The sequence below is a fragment of the Marmota monax genome, unplaced genomic scaffold (assembly GCF_021218885.2).
Source record: "Marmota monax isolate L192 unplaced genomic scaffold, Marmota_monax_Labrador192_F-V1.1 WCK01_AAM20220418_F8-fsc00163, whole genome shotgun sequence".
Lineage (NCBI taxonomy): Eukaryota > Metazoa > Chordata > Mammalia > Rodentia > Sciuridae > Marmota > Marmota monax.
The window spans coordinates 1,389,769-1,409,118 of NW_026693660.1; the positions used below are offsets into that span (position 1 = coordinate 1,389,769).

General features: G+C 40.6%; 1 protein-coding gene and 1 pseudogene across 1 annotated transcript in view; one reads left to right on the top strand and one right to left on the bottom strand.

Moving 5' to 3' along the window:
• Positions 1–17,174, bottom strand: part of Slc6a13 (solute carrier family 6 member 13) — a 38,982-nt gene extending 21,808 nt beyond the window's left edge. The window contains exons 1-2 of the mRNA XM_046459795.1: positions 17,079–17,174; positions 14,190–14,396 (exon numbers count right to left, since the gene is read on the bottom strand). Of these exons, the coding sequence (XP_046315751.1) occupies positions 14,190–14,391 (202 nt within the window). The 5' untranslated portion in view covers positions 14,392–14,396; positions 17,079–17,174. The remainder of the gene's footprint in view (positions 1–14,189; positions 14,397–17,078) is intronic.
• Positions 253–3,011, top strand: LOC124103268 (growth arrest-specific protein 7-like; annotated as a pseudogene).
• Positions 17,175–19,350: the final 2,176 nt, after the last annotated feature.

Genomic DNA, 19,350 nt, shown 5'->3' on the forward strand with positions numbered 1-19,350 from the left:
TTTTATTGTGAGGTTTCAATCTATGCCTGTACTCTACCGAACACCAATCGCTCCCTAGCATAAGTTGTGACAACAGCAAGGAGTTCATTGAATAATAAATATCCAGGAACATTAGCACAGCTCACAGTCTATAATTCTTTTTAAAAAAATATGGCTCTTAATGTCAGGTAGGGACTTTAAGCAGGCTGAATTCAGATTTCCCTTTAGTAATCTTTCTACTTCTGTTTCCATTACCATTAACTAAGACCAACTATGAATGTCAAAAATGCTGGTATTTTTTTTTTCTACCATGGACTTTAATCTACTACCAAAATGAACAGGGAACTTCAAAGGAAAGAGTACCAAGAAGGGAGAATTGCACAGAGAAGGGAACCCTAATATCTTCATAGGGTTCCCTCAATCCCTTAACTCAGTCCTGGTCAGAACATATGTGTGAAGACACTAACTGAGATAAGGGAAAGAACTATCAAAAAGGTTAGAAGTGCCGGGCCAGGAGCAGTGGCGCACGTCTGTAATCCCAGTGGTTCAGGAGGCTGAGACAGGAGGACCATGAGCTCAAAGCCAGCTTCAGCAAGGTAGTGAGGACCTAAGAAACTCAGTGAGGATCCTGTCTCTAAATAAAATACAAAAAAAGGGCTGGGGATGTGCCTCAGTGGTTAAGTGTCCCTGGGTTCAATCCTCATTACAAAAAAAAAAGTGAAAGTAATGGTGCTCATATGGTACCTCTTCTCCCCAGCCATGCTGAATAATCTCAAGAATCACCTGGTATTAGAGTATGCAGAAGACCATTTCCTCATTCATGGGGAATAATCAGCCCTGGACTGAACACAACTCCCAGGCCTATCTAACAGATCTTAAAAGCAAGATGCAAAAGGATCAAGAGAGGCTTTGCTGCTCGCAGAACAGAGCTCAAGAATCTTTGGAGAAATCGTTTTCTATCTAGCAACCAATAAAGCAAAATTTCACCAGGCCTGGAATCCAATTTCTTTGCTGCAGAGCAAAGAAGTAAAAAAATGTAACTCATAATAAGTAGATAAATCAATCAATTGAACCTTATCCATATTTAAGCAGATATTAGAATTAGCAGATGAGGGCATTTAAAAAGTTATCCTTCCAGGTATGGTGATGTATGCCTGTAATCCCAGCAACTTGGGAGGCTAGGGAAGGAGGATCACAAGTTCAAGGCCAGCCTCAGCAATTTAGTGAGGCCATGAGTAGCTTAGCAAGACCTATCTCAAAAATATAAAGAGATAGGGATGTCGCTCAGTGGTTAAGCAGCCCTGGGTTTAATCCACAGTACCAAATAAATACATAAATAATACCATAACTATATTGCATATGTTTTTTTAAATATTGATTTTTTAGCTTTAGGTGAACACAATATCTTTATTTTATTTTTATGTGGTGCTAAGAATCGAACCCAGCGCCTCACGCATGTCAAGCGAGCACGCTAGTACTTGAGCCATATCCTCAGCCCCCTATTGCATATGTTTTTAAAAGTTAAAGACATGAAAGAGAGGAAGGGAAGTTCCCTCCCTGGGGCCTATTGTCCCTATCCTTCACTGTCTACCATAGACTTTAACCATCGTCCACAATCCAGGAGCCATCTTGGGACTACAGCATGGCAGAGCCTACAGAAACTGAAACCTGGATTGGCAAGGTACTGGAAACCTTTAGGGGCACTACAAGTCTACAGAGTAGAAACTGCACTGTCTCAGATCCATGGCTAGGTGGGAAGACCACAAACAACATGAAAAAACAAGGGAATAAAGTGCTCCAAATAAACCAAAATGCTCCAATCATAGAATCTGTTGAAAAAACAGTAGAAGAAATGTGAGAGAAGGAGTTCAGAATCTACTTAGTAAAACTGCTCCATAACTTATTAAATGAGTATATAAGGAGTAAAATCAGAGATATGTTTCAGGAAGTGAAAGATCACTTCAATAAAGAGATAGAGATCCTGAAAAGAAATCAAGAAGAAATCCTTGAAATGAAGGACTCAAAAAACCAAATAAAAAATTCAATGGAAAGTATCACCAACAGATGTGGCCACTTGGAAGACACAACCTCAGGCAATGAAGACAAAAATATATAATCTTGAAAATAAAGTTGACCACACAGAGATGATAAATTGTGTGACATTCCCTCACCCAGACACCATGCCTGAACAGTAACTGCTAAAGCCAACAGAGTGGGGCTACTGTGACTACTTCTGGGCTGATAAGAAGGACCACCAAGGCAACGGCACCGTGGCTGGGTTCGAACTAGTGCTCCAAAAGTAACTGAAAGGCAAACAAATGCAGAAAGAAATGTCTGAATTTGTCCAAGAGAGGACAAAGTTTGAAGAAGAACATGCAAAGAACTTGGCTAAGCTCTCTCAGAATTCCTTGGCTGCATAGGAGGAAAGCTCCCTGGGAGAAGTATGGGCCCAGGTGAAGCAGAGCCTGGCAGGTAAAGCCGAAGTTTATCTCAAGTTCTCTGCCAAGCTTCACAGTGAGATGGAGAAGCCCCTAATGAACTTTCATGAGAACTTCGAGAAAGACATGAAAAAGTATGACCACCATATTGCTGACCCCCACAAGCAACTCTCCAGTCGCTATGTGTCAGTGGAGAAGGCCCAGAACGCCCTCACAGAGTGGCAGAGAGACCTGGAGATGAAGGCTCAGCAGCTGGAGATCAAGCTGAGCAACAAGACAGAGGAGGACTTCAAGAAGGCACAGAGAAGTCCACACAGGCTGGCGTTGACCTCATGCCAGGCCTAGTCCAAGCGGTTTGAAGAGATGGTGACCACCACTTTGAAGCTGGAGCAGCTGGAGGTGGAGAGGGTGGAGATGATCCGGCAACATCTGTGCCAATACACACAGCTACAGCATGAGACGGACATGTTCAACCAAAGCACAGTTGAGCATGTGGACCAACTGCTTCAAAAAGTAGACCTGGCCAAAGACAGAGAGCTGTGGGTCAGAGAGCACAAAATAGGCAACATTCACCCTGCAGACATGGAGATCTAAACACACTTGTGTGGCCCCAGGGGTCCTGCCCAGGAGACGGGTTGGGGGTCCCACAGAGAGGAGACAGTGGCTCCTGCTGGGTGAAGTTGCCCTCCCACCTATTCTCCTGTTCACTGGGGAGAGAGGAGAGAACTAGTGATTCCAGAAGGGTGATCCCAAATGTTCCCAGGCCAAGAAGACTGACCTGCAACCCTGCCCTTGTCCAAGACTGAAGCCCCCCAAACCCCGAGCCATGCTTGTTGCTCTGAAAACAAACAGGCTGGAACTTTGTGGTCCCTGCTGAGTTCCATAGGGGTGGCCATCACACTTGTGCCTCTGGATGCCCAAGGCCCATCCTCCAGCTGGTCCCTTTATCTGTGGGGCTTTGAAAGATCAGGGAAGGGCCATCTCTGCCTCAAAGCCAATATCAGGATCAGAATCATGAATAGAAGGTGTCATCAGCTCAGCCTGCACCTAGTAACCTTTACCGCCCTCTCTCTCTATTTTTCTCATTGCATTCTGGGAGCCCAAATCTAGCTTTTCTTGGCCACTTTTCATCCCTGTGGGTCTTGGGAAGGCCTGTTTTCTGTCTTCCCAGACCAACCCTGCCTACAGAGATCAGGATGGAACTACCTCATTCTGCAAATTAATCCCAAATCAGAGCATTGAACCATGGTTCCTGAATCAGACCAGGCATCATCTCTGAAGTCTCTGGAAATCCCAATCCATCCATTCCTCAGCTGCTTTCTCAAGGCAGTCCCACCCCCATCCTGCCACCCCTGCCCTGTCTCACCAAAGGGATCTTTTCAAAGTTCTCAGCCAGCAAGACTTCATTCAGCTGTGTGCATATACAAAAGCACACAGCTGAATGAATGGAGATGAATCAAAAACCAGATGGGGTCTGTCTACCATGGTGTGCTGTCCTACACTGGGCTCCCCTGACCCCCATGGCTTAATAGAGCTGGGTCAGTCCCACATGGGAGACAGGTTAGGGCAAGTCTTTGTCATCCCCCATATGGCTCCATCTGCTTATGCATGACAGGGTTTGGGCTGCTGTCCCTTGTATGGGCATTGCAGACTCTTGTGGCCATAGGAGTTTGCTGCTACCCAGGCGTGTCCTGCCACCTGGGCCTCCAGCTCCTCTGAACTTTCCAGAGCCCTGTGCTAAGCCCCTACTTGGTGCCAGCACCTCTCTTCCCTCTGTCCATCTTCCCTGAAGAAGCCTGAGCCAAGTGTGACCCAGGAAGCTTTTCAGCACTGCCACTGGGTTCATCCTGTCACTTCCTTTCCCTATTATAACAAACATGATCTCCACCATATTAACCTAGAGAATCAGCCTAAGGGGGCTGAGAGAGGGGAAAAAAAGACACAGTGAGCAAGGAATAGATTCTAGCCAGAAACTCATGCTCTCAGAGTCAATATTTCTTCATCTCTCCCATTGGCGACTTTGGACTTGACCCTTCCATCTCCCATGGGGTCAGAATTCTACAAGCAAATTCACTTATCTTTCCCTCAGTTTTACATGTTAATAATGGATATTAATCTTGAATCATTCTGCATCTCTTCCATTGAATCAGAATTTCTTAGCTGGGTGCAGTTTCACAAGCCTGTAAGCCCAATGACTCTGGAGGCTGAGGCCTGAGGATTGCAAGTTCAAAGCCAGCCTCAGCAAAAGCAAGTCACTAAGCAATTAGTGAGACCCTGTCTCTAAATAAAATACAAAATAGGGTTAAGGATGTGGCTCGGTGAGTTCAACCCCCAGTACAAAAAAAATGGTAATTGACTAGTTCAGCAAAAATAACAACAATGGAATGAGTTTATAACATATGAAAAATTAAAATGTATAACAAGAGGTCAAAAGGATAGAAATTTAGTTGTAGTATAAAGTTCTTATATATAAAGTGGTACAATATAACTTGAAGATAAACTGTGATAAGTTAAAGATGTATACTACAAAGTCTAAAGTAATACAACAAAGAATTTTGACTAATAAGCCTAATAATGGAGTATTTTAAAAATCCAATTAATCTACAAGAAGGCAGGAAAGGAAGAATGAACAAAGAAAGGAAAATAGGAGAAGAACAAAGAAGAATGAATAGGACAAATATAAAATGTGGAAAAGATGATGGATTTAAACCTAACCATATAGATAACTGTATTAAATGTAAATGGCCTAAATATCACAGTTAAAAGAGATCGTTAGATTGATTTTTTTAAAAAAACTAGCAAGACTCAACTATATGCTGCCTAAAAAATGCATTTCAAATAAGAAAGACATGAAGAGGTTAAAAGTAAAAGGATATAAAAATATTTATCAAGGATGGGGATATAGCTCAGTTGGCAGAGTGCTTGCCTCGAATGCACAAGGCCCTGGGTTCAATCCCTAGCACCACAAAAACAAACAAACAAAAAAGATTTATCATGCTAGCTGCATGTGTCGGCTCAAGCCTGTAATCCTAGTAAGTCAGGAGGCTGAAGCAGGAGGATTGCAAGTTCAAGACAGCCTCAGCAACTTAGTAAAACCCTGTCTCAAAAAGTGGTGGGGATGTGGCTCAGTGGTAAAGATCCCCAGGGTTAAATCCCCAGTACCCTCCTCCAAAAAAAGAAGATATGTCATGCTAATAATAATCAAAAGAAAGATGGAATGTTTACCTTAATTATCACATGAAGTAATTTCAGAACAAAGAATATTGCCAGGGGTAAAGAAGGTCATCACGGTAATGACAAAGGAGTCAATTCATCAAGAGGACATCATGTCTTAAACTCACATTTTCCTAAAAACAGAACTTTAAAATACATGCAGCAATCACTAACAGAACTGCAAGGAGAAATAAATTACTCATCAAAGTCAAAGATTTTAATATCCTCCTCTCAATAGTTTACATATACAAGGAGACAAAAAATCAATATGAATATAAACGATTTGAAAACCGTATCAACCAAATTGACTTACACAACATTTACAGAACATTCTAGCCAACAACAGTAGAATATAAATTATTTTCAAGTGTACATGAAATACTTCCAAGATAGACCACATCCTACTCCACAAAACAAATCTCAACAAGGTAAAAAGGATTCAAGTCACACAAAGTATGTTCTCTGACTAAATTAGAAATTGATAAGACAGGGGCTAGGGCTGTAGCTCAGTGGTAGAGCACCTGCAGAGCATGCATGAGGCACTGGGTTCAATCCTCAGCACATATAAATATAAATCAAATAAAATAAAGGTATAAAAAATATAATAATATTATTTAAAAAATCAATAAGACAAATACCTCAGAAACTTTCCACGTATTTAGAAATTATGTAACACACTTCTAAATAACACAAGGATCAAATAAAAAATGAAAAGAGAAATTAGAAAATATTTTGAGTGGGCTAAGTGTGGTGGTGCACGCCTGTAAGCCCAGTAGCTCAGGAGGCTGAGGCAGGAGGATTGTAAGTTCAAAGCCAGCCTCAGCAAAAGCGAGGCACTAAGCAATTCAGTGAGACCCTGTCTCTAAATAAAATACAAAATAGGCCTGGGGATGTGGCTCAGTAGTTGAATGCCCCTGAGTTCAATCTCTGGTTACCACCCCTGGCCCCCCAAAAGAAGAAAGTATCTCAAATGGAATTAAATAAAACACAACATATCCAAATTTGTGGATGCTGCTAAAGCAGATTTACAGAGAAAATTATAGTATTAAATGACTATTTCTACAAAAGAAGACATATTTCAAATCAATTACCTCAGCTTCCACCTTAAGAAGTGAGAAAAATAAGGACAAATGAAACCCCAAATAAGTCAGAGGAAATAGTGAAAATCAATAAAATAGAAAATAATAGAGAAAATCAATAAACCAAAAGCTGATTCCTTGAAAAAATACAGTTTATAAACTCTGAGATGACATAAATTACCAGTCTGACAAGTGAGAGTCACGTCATCAATACAGATTCTATAGATATTAAAAGGATAATATGAACAATATGCATAAACAACTTTATGCCAATAACTGCAACAATTTAGGTAAAGTAGACAAATTCCTTGAAAAACACAAACTACCAAAGCTCACTCAATAAGAAACAACCTCAGTCTGAATTGCTGTATAACAATTAAAGAAATTGATTTTGTTGGGGGAGGGAGTAAAAAACATGAAGACAACTGTAGGCCCAAATGACTTCACTGTTGAATTTTCCAAACAAAGAAATAATGCCAATTCTACAATAACTGTTAAGCTGTTTTAGAACATTGGGGAAGCAGGAAGGAAAGCTTTCCAGCTCATTCTATGAAGCCAACATTATTACAGATAACAAAAGCAGACTGAGACAGTAAAGGAAAAGAAAATAAAGACCAATATATTTCGTGAACATAGAACCAAAATTTTTACATCTAATATTAGCAAATCAAATCTAAAAAAGTATGTAAAAAGGACAATATATTATATAATGGAGTTTATCAGAGGAAAATAAGATAGGTTTAACATTTTTTAAAAATTTATGTAGGCCTGGGGTGTAGCTCAGTAATGAAGTGCTTGCCTAGTATGGTCCAATCCCCAACACCACAAAAAAACAAACAAATCAATGTAATTTTTCATATTAACAAATTAAAAAGAAAGAATCATATGATCATTATATAGATGAAGAAAAAGTATTTGAATACAACATCATTCCTGATTTAAAAAAAAAAAAACTCTCAGCAAATGAATAAAAGAGAATTCCCTTCAACAATAGCATGCTTAATATTGAAAAACTGCTAAGACAGAAAAAGACAAGAGTGTCTTTTTCATTTGTACTAGGGATTAAACCCAGGAGTGCTTTACGTCTGAGCCACATCCCCAGTCCTTTTTATTTTGTATTTGGAGACAGGCTTTTACTAAGTTGTTGAGGCTGGTCTTGAACTTGTGATTCTCCTGCCTCTGCCTTGAATCACTGGGATTGCATATGTACGCCAACACACCCAGAAAGGGTGTCTATTTTTACTACTTCTATTCAACACTGTGTCAAAGACTTTAGTCAGGGAAATAAGACAAGATAAAGAACTAAAAGCTATTTAGATTGAAAAAGAAAAAAATAAAACTGCTTTATTTGTAGATGACATGATATTATATGCTGAAAATCCTCTGGAATGTGAAAAAATAAACCTACTAATTCACCAACAAGTGAATTCAGTAAGGTTGCAGGATTACAAGATCAGAATACAAAAATCAATTGTATTCTTACATATTAGAAAAAAAAATCACAAGTTCAGAAATAACACATTCACAACAGCATCAAAAATATCAAAATTTAATAAATCTGACAAAAGTCATAAAAGATGTGTGCAGTCACAACTACAAAACATTGCTAAGAAAAATTAAAGGCCTAAATAAATGGAGTGAGATATCCCGTTCATGGTTCAGAAGAGTCAATTATTATCATTAATATGTCATTTCTTCCTAAATTGATCTATATCATAATCTGAGTGGGCTTTCTGATAGAAGTTGACAAAACAATTCTAAAATTCTAGTCAAACAACTTTGAAAAAGAAGAAATTTTAGTCTTAATTCAACTTTAGTATTTATATTATTATAAAGCTTCAGAAATTAAGATGATATGTTATTGGTATTAAACAAAGAGATAAATGGCACAAAAGAGAGCTCAACCTCAGGCTCACACATATAGAGACAATTTATTTTTCACAAAGACATAAAGGAATTCAATGGAAAGAGAATAACCTTTTCAACAAATGGTGCAGGGACAAGCAAACATCCATATACCAAAACAAAACTTCAATCCACAGCTTCACTGTACTACAGAAATCAATTCAAAATAAATCACAGACCAAAATGTAAAACCTTAAACTGTAAAACTTTTAGAATGAAATATAAGTTGGACAAAGATTTTTTTTAACATGACAGCAAAAGTAGTTCATAAAAGAACAGTGATAAAATGGACCCCATGAAAAATTAGAAGAACTGCTCTTCAAAAGACTATCAAGAAAAGGAAAAATTTGGCCAAGTGTGGTGGCACATGCCTGTAATCCCAGCTGAGACAGGAGGATCACGAGTTCAAAGCCAGCCTCAGCAACATAATGAGGCCCTAAGCAACTCAGGGAGACGCTGTCTTTAAATAAAAAACAATAAAGGGCTGGGAATGTGGCTCAGTGGCTAAGGGCCCCTGGACTCACTCCCCAGTACCTAAATAAATAAATAAATAAATAATACAAGACTCAAAATGAGTAAAGGTATTTGCAAAAGATATACTTGATAAAAGATTGTGCCTCAAATATATAAAGAAGTCTCAATAGCAAGGGATGAACTACTGACACAAAGAAACTATGGATGAATCTCAAAATGATTATGCTGAGCAAGAGAAACCAAACAAAGAAAAGTACACAGTTAATGATTATATTTATACAAAATTCCAAGCAAAACAAACTAATGTGTGATGATAGAAAACAAATCAGTGGTTGCATTGGGATGCCATAGCAGTAGGTGGTGGTGGGAGGAAGGGGTTAGAAAGAGATAGAAAAAAACTTTTGGGGGTGATGGATATGTTCATTATCTTTATTGTGGCAGTGGTTCTATGAGTACATATGTACGTTAAAATTTAACAAATTATACACTTTAAATATATTTTGTATATTTATAGTTTATATTAAGTTAAAGGGAAACAGACTTCTCAAATTCTTCATCTTCTAAGTCTCCTTCCAAATCTCTAGTTTGTAGTCTACACATCCATGATTCAGATACTCAGGGGGCACTTGATTACTTTACTGGGTAAAGAAATAAAGGTTGTAAACACTTCATCCTAATAAGTCCATAAATCAATCTAAGATGTATTGGATAAGAGGGAGACATTAGGGAAGACAGAACCCAGTAGCTGATATGAACATATTCACTGAGAGACCTAATTCCTCCAGAAAGAGTTATCAGCTCATCTCAAGCCCTTGCTCACATCTCTGCTCGCTGCTCTTTCCCAATAAACCAAGACAATGTTTAACTGCCTGGTCCCATGGTCAGCTCCTCTCCCTTCCTCCTCTGCCTCATTCAGCATCAGGGCAGCCTGCCACAAGGAACAGAGTCCACACCTGCTAGGAAGAGCTATTGGTTCTAGAAGTATAGAAGGGACCAGGGGCGGGATGGAGCCTAAGAGGGACCCATGTGCAGACCAGGGAGCCCTGAAGCGCATTTTGCGTCTTCCATTTCCTCAGGTTTCACCATCAAAAGACGTAGTTAGTCCTGGAGATGGCAAATGGAGTTCACATTACCTGTACTCTCCTATCACCAAGCTAATCTCATCAAAATTCTAAAATGTGCTGGCTTTTCCCCCCATGAGATAGGACAGACCACACTCCCATTCTAGGAAGGAATTGTTCAGCTGGTTACCCCTCTCAAAAGGAGTATCACTGTAATGTCCCAGGTACTTTTTAAAGATAAAACTGATATTTTACATGAGCAACAAAACAGCGAGCCTACTTGAATGTTTATGCGCTATAATCAACATTAGCCTGACCAATAGTGGTCACTGAATAATCCACTAAAAATGGTAAAACAATTGTCAAGTACTGCTAAAATATTAACTATTGCTTTTCTAAGAAGAAAAGTCTCCCTTCTCTTTATTCTTTGGTATCTATAAACAGCATCAAGGCTAATGGTTTTCACTTAGTCCTCTTTACATCGCTGCCCATATTCATCTTCTCCTCTATTTCTTTATAGTCTAGAGCTAAGATTCATTTTATTATTGCCCTTCCCCTCTAAGATGTCTATTTCTGAGAAGTCTAGCTGTTACTCATTCTGCTGCGGCCTCACATGGTCAGGTCATGGCCCCAGGTATTCTACTGAAGAGGTCCCAGCTAAAGGCCAAAGGCTTAAAATGCCCAGCAAGGCCCTACCTGGTGTGCACCTCACACCCCACTTACTTCCCAAAGGCCAACTCTCTCACTCCTGGCTAGGCTTTGCCCAGACACTCTCAATGAAGCTCCCCAGCCCACAACCAAGCTTTTTAAAATTTCCACCACCCACACCCACACTTCTGATCCCTTTTACCTAACTCTTTTTGTTCTTTTCCCATAGCACTCTTTGACTTCTGATATAATGTCTATTTTACTTGTTTACTATGCTTATTGTTTATTTTCTGTCTCCCTCCTTGATTTTGTAAGCCCACAAGGGCTGGGCCTTGGTCTGTTGTTTATAGATATATCCCCTAGAACAATTCCTGCCTCAGGGAATATTTGTTGTTTAATGACTGTGAAAGTCAGGGCTTGGTTAGTTTTGTGCTGATCCAAGTGACAGACTGAAGACCTCAGAAAGCCTTTAGGGCGAGGCAGGCGTGTGGGAGTAAATGGGCCACAGGTCCTGGACACTGGGGGAGTGTTTACCTAGGAGATAACTGAGGTGAGCATCGCTCCAACCTTGTCCCTGAAAATCCTACTGGTTGCTTTTTGTCTGAGATGGGATTCATTATAGTACTCTCTCAGTCTCCCCGTTTTTCAGCTATACTTTTCAACTGTTCACCCATTCTTTTCTCTCTCTTGCCTCAGCTTCTTCCCTGCTCTGGAACTCATTTCAAATTAGATCTACCAAATGTTAAAGCTGAAAAAAATCAAAGAAGACATCACTTATATGTTTAGTGTGGAACTAAAACTTGCTTTGGGGGACTTTTTCATCCCTGACCTTCTCACTGAACAAATACTATTACTAATAAAATTCCTCCAAGTACAAAAGTGGTCATGTGAATCTGTTGGTTCAAGATCTCAGAAGCAGGCTGATAGGATACATTAGCTGGGCTTGGTACATCCATGGAATATACCAGCATCTTTCTCTAGGACTTGTTCAGAACATCCCTGTCATCCCCTGAACCCAAGCCACAATCTAGGAACCATGAATTTAAATAAAATCACTAAACCAGGAGTAAAGGGGTCAAACCAATCTGATGGTGTCCATTCTCTGAACACTCCTTCCCCAAATCAGCAGCAAAAGATTCTTTTAGGAAGAGACCTTAGTCTCTTCTTTGACAAAAAGATGACATGTTGAAGTGCTTGGGTCCATCCTCTGTAGGAGATTGTTTTCCGTGGGAGATGAGGGAAGTTAATTGGTGACTAAAAGGAAGATAAAAAATCAGAAAAATAGGCAGGTGTAATTTCCTTTAATGACCATACATATTTTCATTAATTCACCCAATGGCCCTGGATGACTCATGCCCTTCTGAGCAAACTTGGGCATTAACCTGTAGCTCCAAAGTCCTTCATGACACTCCTCTCCAGTTGCTGTCATCCATCAGCAAATAGAGAGGAGGTGTGCTAAGACCTCATGCTGGATCAGGGGATAAAATTGTGAGAGGTTGCCTAAGGGTTAAATAAAGAACTTGACTAATCTGAGGACCCCTAAAAATGTCTCAACTATCTGTTGGGATCAGTGTGTGGAAGTCAGGCTCTGTTCATGGAAGGAAGAAGCCTCAGCAGCCACCCTACTGCCTACCTCCACCTCCCCACACAGGCACCCACATGAGAAACCAAGGGCCATAGGTAATCTTTTCTTCCTGTGCCTGAATTTAAATACAAGACAGAGCCAGCATATTCTCAGGTCTACACAAACTTACCATGAAACCCTGTTGCAGAACTTGGACCTAAAAGTTTCCAGACAAATGAAGCTGCTCCTGTCACTGCTCCCTTTTACTGCCCCTTCTTCAGCTTAGTGGTTTTGCTTTAAACCTGTACATCACTATTTCCCATCTCTTCATGCCATTTCTACTAATTACCAGGCCAATCCTTACCCAATTCCAGAGAGGCTTGGGGAAAGCTGCTCACCTCCTAATCTTTCTGCCACGTGAGGCGCTAAGCTGGTTATTAAGTTCCAGATACCGAGTCCCAGTGCCCAGCTTGGTCACCAACTTCTGCGTGTGCCCTGGGCCAACCTCATCCTTCCACTAAATTCTCTAAAGGGAAGGTGCTCTGGCCCAAATTCCTCAACAAACATGGGGAGTGTCCAGGGCTAAAGAAGAAGTTGGAAGACCTCCCTCCTTCCCTCACAATGCAGACTGAACAAAGTCCTGTGATTTCAGGCCACTGGCCAGAAATTCCTGTGGAGAAAAGACACTTTAGCTCATTCCCACCACTCTGGAAAAATACAAGTTAACTTTCAATCCCAGGGTCAATCCCCAATTGCCACAAACCTGGGAATAAGACTACAGATCCAGAATATAGCTCTTGTGTTCTCCCTCAGACCTTCCACCTCCACTCTGGAATGGTGCTTTCTTTCTCTAAAATCACTGGGACAATCAAGCTTGATGGGTTTGGAGGCCCCTCCTCCCCTGAGAAAGGGTAGGTGTTGCATCACAGTACCCTCTAATCCTTGTGGCCTGTGAAATGCCCGCTCCTCTAGGCTGCAGCCCCTCTATAAAACCAGATCCAGAATTCCCAACCCCTTCCTGTAAGGTTTACACACCAACTAACCCACACTGATTATCCAAAACTCCAAAACTCTTACATACCTGGGAAATCCCTCTGGGGCTTCCCACAGGAATGTGGTGAGATTCCCTGAAAGTGGGTTAGCAGTAACAGAATGACCTCCACTGCTGTGGGGATGGCAGAGTTACTCCAAGAGGATGCAATGGAAGTCAGTGAAGATCCAACACACACACACACACACACACACACACACACACACGTTTGTAGTGAGAAAATTTTTAAAAAGCCTCTAAGGTCAAAGGTTATGTACTAGTGGCAGTTGAGCTTCAGGAATATTATGATACCAGCTGAGTAGGGGGAAGAGACAAGGCCAAGACTGAGGAATCTCAAGACCACAGGTCAGTTTGGTATCAACATCACCATCAATGTAGCTACTATTTATTAAGCACTTTACATACATTAATTCTAGTCCTTACAACAACCTTGAAAAGGAGGTATTTACTGTAGCAGCCATTTGAGGTTCTGAGAGCTTAAGCAACTTGCCCAAGATCACACAGAGAGTAAGTAGCACAGCCAGAATCCAAACCCTGATCCATCTGGTTCCAAGCCTGTCTTCATACTTCTATGAGGCCATGCTATAATAAAAGGGCCCTAGAACATTCACATAACTTTTCTAGGTCTGTTTCCTGCAGAGTGTCCTCAATGACCTCTCAGGGTCCTTCCAATTCCAGCATTCTATGTATCTATGGGACTCCCCAGCGGGGCAGTGAATGCAGGAAATGGAATCATCCTCCTTCTGGGAGTGGGTGGGGTGGCGCAGTGGCTCTCACCTCCCCCATTTTTGTAGCAGAGATAGGGAAACCTCCAGACGTTGCCTAAGCCAACGATCTCCCCAGCCACTGACAGCACAAACTCCATCTTGTTGTTCCAGTGCCCTCGCTCCAGGGTGCCATCTTCCTCCGCTTTTTCCATGACTGGATACACAGGTTTTGTCTCTCCATTACTGGTTGTGCCTGAGACCTTGCTATCCATCCCACCTGGAAAACAAGTGGGTGCTCTGTTACTGTTGGGAACCCCAAAAGGAAAGCCTCCTCTCTGCACCAGAAAATGTCCCAGAGCATAAATTGGAAGTAGACCCATGTCCTCCTTAGCATCTCTCATTGGTAGAACTGGGTAACTGCTACTGAGATATTATATTCCTTTCCCATTTTAGCAAACAAGCACTGATACTGAAGGACAGCTTCTTCTTCCCCCACACAGGCTCTCTCAGGTTTAGGCTTTGGAGCACAGAAGGAATCATAGCCTCTGGATATTTCAGTTCTCCCCACCACCTACCCTTGGCCTCAGCTGGATTAGCTTGTTCTTCAGTTTTTTTTACTCTATATTCTGGGAACCATTGAAAAGATGAGATTTTACATACCCTCAAAGCCACTGATTTGTGACTGTGGGAAAAAGATTTGGTATTATGTTTATTTTCTGTAACAGCAAAAAAATTATAAAGTATGTAAATGTTCAAAAATGGGCAGATGGGTTAATAAATCGATAGATATATACAACAAACTATAGTTAATAAAGACTTTGCTGCAAAACAAAGAATATTGAACCAAAGTGGTATTTATACTATGTGAAGTAAAAACAGTATATATAATATAATTATTTTTGACAAATATTTTATAAAGTATTTACATGAATTGAAAGATTAGGATATACACAAAAATGTTTGTCTCTTAGGGGCTGGATTATAGTAATAGTTTGCTTACATTTTATACTTTCATCAAATAATATGTTTTATTGAGTAAGACCAGTGACTGTGAATAAGATAAGCTGAGCTATCTAGGTACCGATTCCTCCATTTCTCTCTGAAAGATAAACTAAGGACTTATTTTTGTTTTGTTTTCATGATGACAAATGTAGGAATCTGTTACAGTAGAGAAGACAGCAAAAATGAATAAAGAGTCATAGTTCTAAGTTTACACTGCCCAAAATGCTCTAGATTGATATTGGGATCAAGGATAAGATTGGATATGACTCACTTTATTGAGCAATTACTATGGATTAGGCACTTTACCTATTTCTTGGGGTAGCATGCTATAATTGAAAGGTCATAGAGCCTGGGGAGCCTGGCTTTAGTTTTTAGTCTCATACCACTGCCTGGCTTCAGAAAAGTTAATTAATAACTCAACCTTAGTCTACTCATCTGTGAAAGTGGGAATGATGTGACATGCATAGTTGTAAGGATTAAATAAGGATGCTTTTTCACTGAATAGTAATTTCATTCAACAACCTGAGATGTAAGTATTGTTACTGCCACTTTATAAATAAGGAAGCTGCTCAGAGAAGTTAAATGTGCCAAGTGCGGTGGCGCATACCTGTAATCCCAGCAACTCGGTAGGCTGAGGAAGGAGAATGGCAAGTTCAAAGCCAGTCTCAGCAACTTAGCAAGGCCCTGAACAACTTAGGAAGATCTCAAAATAAAAAATAAAAAAGGATGGGAATGTGGCTCAGTGGTTAAGCACCCCTGGGTTCAATCCCTAGTAGAGAGAGAGAGAGGAAGGGAGGGAGAATAATGTGACTATTGCCACATAGCTGGCCAATTGCACAGCTAAGACTTGAACCCACTCTGTCCCTCCCGCTTTTCCAATTATATCTCTTGAATTACACTGACTGCCTAGGTTTATCAGCATGTCTGATGTGTCTTCTAATTACTTCCCGACCCTGATTTGATACATTGGCCCCTTCTGTAGAGAAGTGGACAGGTGGACTTTTTCATAAGCCTCAAAAAGAGTTCATGTTAACAGAACTTTCTCAGCAGGAGCTCCTTCAGGCCACAGCTCTGCTCAGCCTTTTCCTCCCCAGTTGAGCTACCCAAGGGATCCAAAATGTCAGTGAGAAAGTCAGGGAACACAACATACATTTGCTCATTTGATAAATTAGGAATGGGCTTCAAGATTATTTGTGGGCTAAGAAGGAGAAATTCCAGCAACTGTCCCTAAGAGAGTTCCTCAGTCCTTTTGAGACAGTTGACAAAAGCCTTGTGCTGATTCTGGGCCTCCCTGACAGATGTCTTCCAGTGATAGAAAGCCATCTCCCTTTACTTCTTCACCTTCCCAGGCCCTAGGAGAAACAGTAGTCCCTTCCCCTGGCCTCAGTATAGTTTTTCTCAGGGGTAGCATGCTACAGTTGAAAGGACATGAGCATAGAATCAGAGGAGCCTGGTTTCAACTCTTAGTTTTTTCTCACACCACTGCCTGGCTTCAGAGAAGTTAATGAATAACTCAGCCTTATTCTGCTCATCTGCATAAGTGGGAATGATGTGACATATGTAGGTATAAGGATTAAATAAGGAGATACTTCTTCATGCAGTAAAATATCAGGCACTCTTTTTTTTTTAATTTTAGTTTCTCTCAATTCTGTTGAAGAGTTGATCATTTTCTCATTTCACAAAGAATTAAACCTTCATTTTCTGGGAACTGAACCCACATGTATTTCCTCTCAATCTAGTATTCTTTTTCTCCAACTCACATTATCCCTTTTAAGTTATCAGTCATGCAGGTTTCAGAAAATCAAGAAAATAGCATTCAGTCTTTGCATATGCACACCTAAGTGTCAGAAACATTTTCTAGAAGATCAAAAAGCCCTTTGGTCATAGTTTCTATGGATCCCACCAACCTGCAGTCTGAGACCCAGAAACAGAAAAAAAAGAAGAAAATATTCCGAACCTTAGTGAAGTTTCTGCCAGAAGTCCAGTCAGGGGAGAAGAATTATCTAGGGGGAAGGGGAAGGTGCTGGCTATTTAAAGTGTGGCTGGAGAATGCCTCTGTGGCACTTGTAATCCTAAACTTGGCCCAGCCCACATTCCGCCCTCCTGCCTCCCGCCCTCCTGTTCTCCCCTCCCCTAGGCCACCAGACAATCCACACATGAGTGATTTCACAGCCTGGGGACCGTGTGCACACCCTGACAGGTCAAGCCAGTTGCTTGTGAGCTCATCACACATCATGTCTCTTCCCCGTAGCTCACATGCCCTCCCCTTTTAGTGACTTTGGAATCTCTCTAGAGGGATCTGGCCTTCCACGCCCCTCCCCAACTCAAGAATAGGTGCTTTTTTGGCCAGGTACAGCACAGATTAATTTAAAAGTACATTTATCTTATCATTTTGCATCTAACAATCTGGAATGGTCAATGATTTAGAAAAAAGATACACCAACTACAGAACTCTGAAAAGTCAGAAAAACTTCCCAAACACACACACACACACACTCACATTTAAATATTTATAGAAAAAGTCGGAAAAAAATTCACTCAATGGTTAATAGTAGTTATATTCAGAGAAAGATTGGGATCAATAGATGACAATAATTCTAGTATATTGTGTGAATTTTTACATAGTGTACTAGAATTTTTTTTTTCTTTTTGATACTTGGAATTGAACCCAGGGGTACCCAACCACTAAGCCACATCCCCAGGCCTTTTTATTTTACTTAAAGACAGGGTCTCTTCATCAACTAAGTTGATGAAGCTGGCTTTGAACTCAGGTCCTCCTGCCTCAGCTTCCTACCTGGCAATATACATACTAGAATTATTTTTATTTGTTTTTTCCTGTGGTGCTTGGGATCAAACCCAGGGCTTTGTGCATGCAAGGCAAGCACTCTACCAACTGAGAGCTATATCCCCAGCCCACTAGAATTCTTTATTTTTTTTAAGTTTTTTTTTGTACTTGTAGATGGACAGCATGCCTTTATTTGTTTATTTTTTATGTGGTACTAAGGATCAAACCCTTACTCATGCTAGGCAAGCACTCTGCCCCTGGGCTACAGCCCCAGTCCCTATATGCTAGAATTTTTTTTAAATGTTTTTGAAAAATAGGGCTGGAGCTGGGGCTCATTGGCAGAGTACTTGCCTGTCATGTGTGAGACACTGACTTCGATCCTCAGCAGCACCAAATAAATAAATAAATAAAATGTATTCTGTCCATCTACACCAACAAAATTTTTTTAATATAAAAAAAAACAAACACAGAAAAGGAAGTGCCAAGATTTAAAACTAAAGCAAAATCCTGTCCCAAAAGGAGTTGGTGGCAAGCATAAGTAGACAGAGCTAACCACAGGAACTTCAATTTTAGACAAGAATGGCCCAAGGAAGCCACCATAGAGAGTAAGCATCATTCTCTAGGCATGGGGCTGAGGGATCAAGGCAGAACTTTGGTTGGGAAACTGCTTAGGCTTCCACACCAGCTAAATACAGGGCCTGAGAGCTGATTCTATCATTTTGTAAGTCAGGGTCTTAAGCAAGGTACCCAACTTCCTTTTTGTTTTGTTTTGTTTTTATTATGGGGTATCCAACTTCTCTGTCTTTTTTTTCCTCATCTATAAAATGGGGAGTATATTTCTCATCTTGAAAAATTGTGTGACATTTCAGGAAATAATGAGTATTAGCAAGTTGCTAAGCAGTAGCCATTATTGATGCTTGAGGAATTATTGAGCAGGGAATGCTTCTTGAAGCCAATGGAATAGCGAGACCTCTGAGCAAAACTGGAATCTAGTCAGACTGTTAGGATGAGGGATCGCAGTGGATGACTGCATGCGGTCATAGAAATATGACTGCCATGACGGACAGCAGTGAAAAGGAAGGAAAATCAAAGGATCTAAGGGTCTTTCTAAATTGCTGAGGCTGGCTTTGAACTTGCAATCCTCCTGCCTCAGCCTCCCAAACTGCTGGGATTACAAATGAGTGCCACCACACCCAGCTGGTTCTTGATTTCTGACCTATCTATGGGGTATGGGATGGACAGGGAAGCAGGCCAGGATAATTCCTTCATTGGAGCTTCAATGCAGCTTAAAATAATCTTATGTTTTAGCTGTCCCTTTTCTCTTCCCTTCCCTTTCCACCTATCTCTCTAATTGTATAAAGCAAAAGACCAAAAGAGTTCTTCAAGAAGGGCTGTAAACTCAAGATGAAAAAGCTTACCTTTATAACAATGCTATTGACTTCTG